General features: G+C 33.6%; 1 protein-coding gene across 2 annotated transcripts; it reads left to right on the forward strand.

The window, feature by feature from the left end:
• The first annotated feature begins 1,386 nt into the window (after nucleotides 1-1,386).
• On the forward strand, nucleotides 1,387-6,026 carry LOC112720576 (fumarate hydratase 1, mitochondrial). Of its 2 annotated transcripts, none has more exons than XM_025771558.3 (17): nucleotides 1,387-1,717; nucleotides 1,829-1,946; nucleotides 2,181-2,330; nucleotides 2,598-2,708; nucleotides 2,904-2,987; nucleotides 3,329-3,427; nucleotides 3,559-3,609; nucleotides 3,700-3,749; nucleotides 3,837-3,918; nucleotides 4,031-4,125; nucleotides 4,240-4,306; nucleotides 4,442-4,492; nucleotides 4,666-4,761; nucleotides 5,056-5,154; nucleotides 5,251-5,280; nucleotides 5,364-5,429; nucleotides 5,629-6,026. In XM_025771558.3, exons 1-17 carry the CDS (start codon nucleotides 1,560-1,562, stop codon nucleotides 5,713-5,715), a joined length of 1,494 nt encoding a protein of 497 aa, XP_025627343.1. In that variant the 5' UTR covers nucleotides 1,387-1,559; the 3' UTR covers nucleotides 5,716-6,026. The 2 variants fall into 2 exon arrangements, with proteins under 2 accessions (XP_025627343.1, XP_072062732.1); XM_072206631.1 differs by having other exon boundaries at nucleotides 1,463-1,717; nucleotides 2,612-2,708.
• Nucleotides 6,027-8,880: the final 2,854 nt, after the last annotated feature.

The raw sequence follows: 8,880 nt of genomic DNA on the forward strand, positions 1-8,880 counted from the left end.
TACTTTCTTCCAAATCTGAAAACTTATCTCACGTCTTCTCTCCATTTTTGTGACTATCGCTTTTTAAAAAGAATAATATATATTTTTATTTATGACATTAAAAGATAATAGAAAAGAATAAATTCAAAAAAATAAATTCAAAAAAATATTATTGTTAATAAAGATAACACGTTAAAATTCTGAAATATAATTTGGATAATTGCTTTTTATTAGAAAAATAATTTAAATACATTGGTATATTATAATTTATATATAATATAAAGAAGGGTATTAATGTAATTCCACATACTAATAATTTTTTCTCTTCTTACTTTTCTTTTTTTCCAAACACAAGAAAAACTTCCTCCTATTTTCTTTCTATTAATTTTCTCTTCATCCAAACAACATAAAAAAAATCAACTTTTCCTTTCATTTTCTTTTCTTCTATTTTCTTTCCTTTTATTTTCTTTCCTCTCATTTTCCATCTTCCATCCAAACAAAGTGTTAGTCTTCTTTAAAAAAAAAACTCCACAATACAATAAATACAATAAAGGAGAAACTATAATGTGAGATATTGTCGGAGATGATTTATTACCAATTGATGAAAAAATTGTCCTTGAAGTTACCCACCTTTCTCTTGATAAACGAGAATTAAAAAGAATAACTTTTTTTTAATGATAAAGATATCAACTATATATGATAGAGAAATAGTATGATTTTAGATAATTTTTTTTATGTACATGTGATGTACAAAACTCTTATTAACTCTATTAAGATATAAGAGTTTAAAATTTTATCTTTTAAATACCTATACATTTTAAGAAGAAATGTATATCATATGGTTGCTTTTGAAAATAGTTATTAATTTAATATTAATTAATATATTCTTTATATTTGTGTGTCTTTGTGTCTAACAATTATTTAGAATTAGTGTGTCGCCATGTCCCATATTGTATCGGTTTCTATATCTTATTTTTGTCTATGCTTCATAGCATTTATGTAAATAGACAAAAACGAATGGTATTTTACTTTAGAAATAAATAAATAATTGTAAAAAGATTAAAATTATATAAAATAACAATTTTTTTTACAATAATGTTACAAATATAAATTTTTTTATTAATTAAGTCTAATCAAATTAGTTTAATATAACAAATATCAATTATAAGTTATAACTATTATTCTAAGTCGATCCAATGAGTTATAATTCAAATAGCATAGACTCCTCATACTCAATTAAGAGGTCGCGGGTTCGAGTCACATATCTTTCCAAATTTTGCCAATGAGTAATAGCTCAAATGACATAGTCTTCCCATATTCAATTAAGAGGTTACGGATTCGAGTCTCCTATCTTTGATTAAAAAAAAAAAACTATTATTCTAAGTCTTATAGTTTAATTTAGTTAGTAAAAAGATTTAGGTGCCAAATAATTTTTTTTTTTCATTACTGTAATATTGGTTGGGAAGCGAGCCTAACCAAACTCACCCATTCGCCCACTTGTGTTATAGCATTTGATCAGAAGAACAAAGTATTTCATTCTCTCGTGCGGTGTAACACTGATTCAATCCAAAGTCTCAACCATGGCGTTGTACGTGCTATCTCGCCGTTCATCACATCCCTCCACTTCCCAATTCTTCCTCGCTCTCCGTTTCGCCGCATCCTATTCCAGATCCTATTCCTCTTCCTCCTTCAGGGAAGAAAGAGACACCTTCGGACCCATTCAAGTTCCTTCCGACAAGTTCGTTTTCCTCTTCTTCTTCTTCTTCTTCTTCTTCTTCTTCTCTTTACCTCTCTTTCCTTTATTTATAAATCTAACTTGTTCGTTTTGTGTGGTTGCTTGCGCTGTTAGATTATGGGGAGCTCAAACTCAAAGATCCCTCCAGAATTTCGATATCGGTGGCCCCCGTGAACGCATGCCTGAACCCATCGTTCGTGCCTTCGGCATCTTGAAAAAATGCGCTGCTAAGGTTTACCATCAGTTAATTATACTCTTCACTAGTTGCTCATGTTCTTGTTTATTATTTTTGTGAATTTTTTCCTTAGCAATTGTTTTTTTTTTTGGGATCTAATTTTATGCACTATAAATGGCAGCGTAAAGTTTCTATATTTTACACAGGCATTTTTAGGGTTTGTTCATATATTTATTTGTTTGTTTGTGGTTTGGATTTGAACCTGAGTTTCTTTTCTTTGTTGTAATCCAGGTGAACATGGAGTACGGTCTTGATCCCACGATTGGGAAGGCAGTGATGCAAGCAGCTCAAGAAGTGGCAGAGGGCAAGCTAAATGACCATTTTCCCCTTGTTGTTTGGCAAACTGGCAGTGGCACGCAGAGTAACATGAATGCTAATGAGGTTGGTGCAAACGGTTGATCATCCTTGTTTGGCTTAGTGGACTTGTGACTATGAATGTTAATCTTCATTGTTTGTGATGATTTCTAATTAAATGAAAAAGACCTGAGACAATTAAGTTTTGGAACATTTACGGAACTGTTATCTTTTTGAAATTTGTATTTTGGGTGTTGTATGAGTGTATTATGACTTACATGAAGCTTTGTATCCATTTGATCATTGCAATGAACAGTTCTTTATGGTGAAAGTTTTTGTGTTGGACTAATTCAGGTTATTGCTAACAGAGCGGCAGAGATTCTTGGTCATAGGCGGGGCGAAAAGTTTGTGCACCCAAATGACCATGTCAATAGATCACAATCTTCCAATGATACTTTCCCAACTGTAAGAACTAGAAGCATTTTTGTATGTCTGTTGATTTAGTTTCTGGAAAAATCTTATTTAATCGGATCCCTATGTTGGGGTTGCAATTGCTAGACTAAATTGTTCCTTTATTTTCTTTACTCCCTGGTTTAATGTTTATGCTTAAAATACTGATTCTCTTTTATTTCATATAATCCATATTTTTTCCCTTTCCAGGTAATGCACATTGCAGCTGCCATGGAAGTAAACTCAAGACTAATCCCCAATTTGAAAACCTTATATTCTACACTAAATGCGAAGGTTTGTTCATACTTTAGTCATTTTATACTACATAGTAGATTACGGGCTCCCTTCTGCAAATCCATGTGTCATCTTGGTTAGGTGGGATATTGAATGGTTTACATCATTTTTGCAATTTTTTACATCATATTTGCATCCTCTCCATATTATATGAGACATGGTTTCGTTTGACCCCCTTTCTTTTTTGGGCTATCAAGTATGCAATTATGGTGACGCAACACTTTTAGAAACCTCCGACATTTGCCTTTGTTTGCTTTACAGTTAATGACATCTATTTTTTGAACTTGTGTTGTCTGTGTTAATTTTTTTTTTCTCGGCCTTCTCTTTTAAACAATTACCAGTCAATCGAATTCAAGGATATTGTCAAGATTGGACGCACTCATACTCAGGATGCAACACCTTTGACACTTGGACAGGAGTTTAGTGGGTATACTACTCAAGTAAGCTTGCTTTCTGGTGGCTTGTGTAGTTTGGTATTCTGTTTACTATTGTTGTTGAAGGGGCTACAAAATTTGTACCATTTGTGGTGATTTTCCTTTTCTTCATTACCTTTTTCCTTTATCTGCTGCAGGTGAAGTATGGCATTGATAGAGTGATTGGCACTTTGCCACGAATGTATCAGGTTAGACATGCAGCACAGATATGAAATACTAGTTTTTCACTCATTTGCTTTTGGATTTCTTCTAACCGAGTAGAGATGATTCTTGAACAGCTAGCGCAGGGTGGTACAGCTGTAGGGACTGGATTGAATACAAAGAAAGGGTATGCATCCTTTCTGCTAGTGAAATGGTTTTCTTGTATGGTCTTCTTTTTGGTTTATTTAAAGAGTATTTTCCGGACGGTAATCAGGTTTGATGCAAAGATTGCGGCGGCAGTAGCTGAAGAAACAAGGCTGCCTTTTGTCACAGCAGAAAATAAGTTTGAGGCCTTGGTTTGTTACTGGAACTTATTTTTTGAAGTTAAATTCTTCGTGTGCTATGTCATTGTCCTAGCTTTTTCCATCAGTCTTTGCATTGGCTTACGTTCATATTCTCCTTTTGTAGGCTGCACATGATGCCTTTGTGGAAACAAGTGGTGCCCTCAACACCATTGCAGCTTCTTTAATGAAGATTGCTAATGATATACGGTTATTGGGAAGGTATAGTGTATACTTATACAGCATTGATTGCCATTTCTTTTTGTTTCCTTTTATTCTTATTGAAAAAATCACTCATGTTCTTTCATTGGCTTTCTCGATGCTATCCTATTATAGTGGTCCCCGTTGTGGCCTTGGTGAACTCATTCTTCCTGAAAATGAACCAGGAAGCAGTATCATGCCTGTAAGATCCTAATTCTCGGCGACTCTATATACCTGTTACAGAAACTAGCTGATTTCTTGTTTCTAATAATATTTGATTGTTTTATTTGTCTTACAATTGGGACTAACTCTAACTCACAATCATTTTTTGTTTCAGGGGAAGGTTAACCCCACCCAGTGTGAGGCTTTGACAATGGTCTGTGCGCAGGTAAACATCAATTCACTTCTTCAATGTCATGAATAATTGAGTACGGATTAGCTAACAGTTGCTTCAATGCTTGGAGCTTTGGTATTTCGTTCTTAGTACTTGTAATAAAGCTGTGCACTTTTAATTTTATGATGACCAGCAGTTTCTGAATTGTTACAATTTACCTATTGCAGGTCATGGGAAACCATGTTGCCATCACAGTGGGTGGATCAAATGGTCATTTTGAGCTTAATGTGTTCAAACCAATGATTGCAAGTTCTCTGCTGCATGTATGTTCTATATTCATTGTCATGTTATTGCAAGTCTATAAATGATGCAAAACTGGAACTTCTTGCTATCTTTTGGCTGATATTACACCATTTATTTTTTAAAATAAATTTGAGGCACCATATTTGATATTAATAGTGATTACCCCAAGAAGAAAATAAGGATGGCATGTGTGCCGTTTAATATACCCTGTTTGTTTTATGTTGCGTACTAATCCATGCTTCTAGAATGATATATCGCCTACAGTAATACCATATTAATGTTCAATAACCTATTTTTGTTCTGATTTATGATAGTCGTTGAGACTGCTTGGAGATTCATCTGCTTCCTTTGAAAAGAATTGTGTTAGAGGTATTCAAGCTAATAGGGAAAGAATTTCAAAGTTGCTGCATGAGGTTAGTTGATGACTATGATTCAGATCTTGCGAGTTTGCCACATAAAATCCCTTGGCTAATGTGCTTTGTCGTTTTCTGTTTTAACTCATTTTGCAGTCATTGATGCTTGTCACATCCTTGAATCCAGTAAGTTTTCACTCATAAATTCATTTTTTCCACTATATATTTCATGTTCCTTTTCATATTGGATGTAATTTGGCCTGTTCCAGAAAATCGGTTATGACAAGGCAGCAGCGGTTGCAAAGACAGCCCACAAAGAGGGGTCTACTCTGAAGGTGACACCGTGTTTTTATTTTTATCTTGTATACTTGATTGAGTATTTTCTGCAACTATCATCATTTCAAAACATTTTATTGGTTTGTCTGACATTAATAGTAGTATTGTCTTCACTGATTGATTCCCTTTAAATATGAAATTTTTTTTCTCTTAGATATCCAATTATTTAATGCTGAATTGTTTAAAATGGTGTTTTAGGAAGCTGCATTGAAGCTTGGAGTATTGAGCTCTGAGGAATTCGATAATCTTGTGGTACCTGAGAAAATGATTGGCCCAACTGATTGACATTGCATATAGAGTTGGTTAGTAATTACTCATTTGATAATCTACTACATTGAGGTAGTAGTATTTTTGAACCATGATTTTATTACACTGAGAAATGGCAATTCAAGAGCCAATAATTTTTTACTTCCCTAGTTGATATTCTTGGGGAAAAGTTACCCCAAATTTTTAAGAGATGTAGTATTGCAGGAATTTAGTTGGCCCAAATAAAGGGACTTCCCCCAATTTAATGTCCTTGAACTTACATATTTTAAATTTTCCAGTGAGCTCTGGATTACGGATATTATCCAATCATATACTAAAGTGCTGTTCAAGTTTACTGTTAATATACATGGATCACATACCATGATAATAATAACATTAACAATAATCCTGACTGGGTTACCAATTTGACATGATGTTTGAATTTGCGTGATTAAGTCATTGCTCGGTTCACGTCAAAAAAAAAAAAAAAGTTATTGCTTGGTGGAGTATGGTTGATTTTGGTTTGTGTGTGTTAAAACAACTTCTACTTATGCCGCCATATCGGAGGATAAAAAAAATTTGTTTGGGTGATCTTTTATAAAAAAAAAAATAAAAAAAAAATTTCGAGTGATTTTATTTTAAAAGATTTTTTAAAAGAATAAAAATAATTAAATGTTTGGATATCTCATATAAAAATATTTATTTTTTTATTTAACAATTATATTTGATTCTAATAATATAAAAATATTTTTTATTTATAATATTAAAAATATTTTTTAAAATAAAAAATTAAAAAAATATAAATTATAATTTAAAAAAAATTAGTATTTTTTTATTATTAAAATTTTGTTAAACACATTAAAAAATAAATTTATTTTTTATTAAACAAGGATTTTTTTTTTAATAATTTAACGGTGTTCAAACAAGCTCAAAATGACTTTTGAATAGTCACCTGAATAAATAATGGCTTTTGAGTAATCACCCACTATTCTGGGAATTTAATTGCATGTTACTCAGTGATCAAAATTTTAAGGGAAAAAATGAAACAATGATACTGTTTTATGATTTCAAGATTTCTTACAAAATGCTGAAAAACTAAAATCAATGAAAATGCACAAAACATCCTTACAAAACCAAACTTCACTTAAAATTCACTTGTTATTAGAGGTGGCAATATGTATCCTATCCGTGGGTATCCAATTCGACCCTACCCCATCGGGTAGGATTGCCAACCCGCACTCTATATATGTTTATGTTATATACGTATATAAAAATATGTTTTAAGTGGATGTTGAATCAAAGATTTCTCACTAAATGCAAAAGATCCTTAACCATTAAAAGAAAATCATTAATTGATAATTTAATATTTTTTTTACATAAAAATCAGTTTTATTTTAAATTATCATCAAGTTATATAATAATGTATATTTTTTGTAGCCCGCGGGTAGGGTCGGGTACCCGCGCGTTAAGAGCGGGTAGGGTTAGGGTTGAGATATTCTCAATCCGCGGATAGGGTATAGTTGAGTTTATATAAAAATATCAACCCGCGAGTAGGGTTAAGATTGGATCCAAACCCTACCCTACCCTACCCACTGCCACCCCTAACTGTGGACGTGCACACCGTGATGTGTGTGAGCTAAACGTGGGTCATGCATCTGAACCGCAACTGACAATTTTCAACGGATTTTACCATCGTTGATAGGGTTTAAAGAAAATTCAATCCCTTTTAGACTATCCTACGAAGGTTTTATGTTTTAGCAGAGCTCCAATAAGTATTACAATTTGTAAGGAATCGAATTCATCATCATAAAATAAAATCAAATTGGCTATGTTGGGTTTAATAAAAACAAAAAAAAAGGTGGTGAATAAATTTGATGTAGTACGAATATGGGATAGTGGTAGAGTGATGCGGGCAGAAATTGGTGAATTAAAAATTATTAGAATATATACGTTGCAAGTATAATTCTTAACTCGCCAAAAATCCACCGCTCAATTTAGAAAGGTATCACAGAAAATTGAAATTTAAAATACTGGGAGTATGAATCCCAGGTCGTCTCCCAACGAGTTGCAGGAAAGGGAGCTATTTTATTAATCAGATGTTTTCGAAAAAGTTTGAGTTGAGTAAACAGGAAATTAAATTGATGAAATTGAATAATGTAAATAAAAGCCTTGACTGGGAGTTGATTACATGGAAACCCTATTCTTGATGGAATACTCTAAGATTAATTGACAATTGAGAGTTATTTCGTTTAGTTATCCTTTACTAAGTAAGGGAAGGTAAAACAAGTTGGAATGCTGTTCTATCCACAAGTCCCAATCCACTTTGGGGAGGATTGGTGTCAGGAATTAGAGAGCAAACCAACAATAACCCAATTACAATCTTTCTCTTGAACCTTCCAACTCAAGGGTTCCTTTCAATCAACTCCCCATCAAGTTAGGGAACTACTCACTCATTGTAAAGGTAAAATTCATAGCATATGAAAAGGAATTAAAGAAAGACATTGTAAATAAAAATTAAAATAGTCAATTAAAAATAAAAGTGATCATTGTATTAAATAATCCTAAGAATATTCCAATGGTAAAATTAAACAAAGCAGAGAACATGGAAGAGTAAACCAAGTAAAGGAAACGAACTAGAATGACGAAGTCTTGATGAGGTAATAACTCTTCTCAGTATTCCAATGCAAAGAGCAATCGCAAATTAAATCCTAAGAACTATGAATGTCTAGAGAGAAAACCTAGAGGAGGAGTAAAAACTAGATCTAAAATTAAAACTTGTGTAGAATGAATGTTCTCTTTGGTTTCTGCATGTTCTCTGACTCTAGTCTGCTGTTCTGGGCCGAAAACTGGGTCAAAATAGGGTCCAAAATCGCCCCCAGCGAATCCTGCAGATTATGCAGATCGCGCATGTCACGCGATCGCGTCATCCATGCGGACGCGTCATTCGCACTTTTCCTCGCCACGCGTTCGCGTCGTCCACGCCTCCGCGTCGCTCGTGCTTTTCCAGTCCGCGCGGTCGCGTGAGCCATGCTGCCGCGTCACTGCGATTTCTCCTCTTTCGCGCGGTCGCGTGAGCCATGCAGCCGCGTCACTTCTCACTGGTTATCTCCTCAATTTCTTGTGTTCCTTCCATTTTCGCTAGCTTCCTTTCCAATCTCCAACTCATTCATGCCCTATAAAGCCTGAAACGCTTAACACACAGAT

This window comes from Arachis hypogaea, chromosome 11 (genome assembly GCF_003086295.3).
Source record: "Arachis hypogaea cultivar Tifrunner chromosome 11, arahy.Tifrunner.gnm2.J5K5, whole genome shotgun sequence".
NCBI classification, from domain to species: domain Eukaryota; kingdom Viridiplantae; phylum Streptophyta; class Magnoliopsida; order Fabales; family Fabaceae; genus Arachis; species Arachis hypogaea.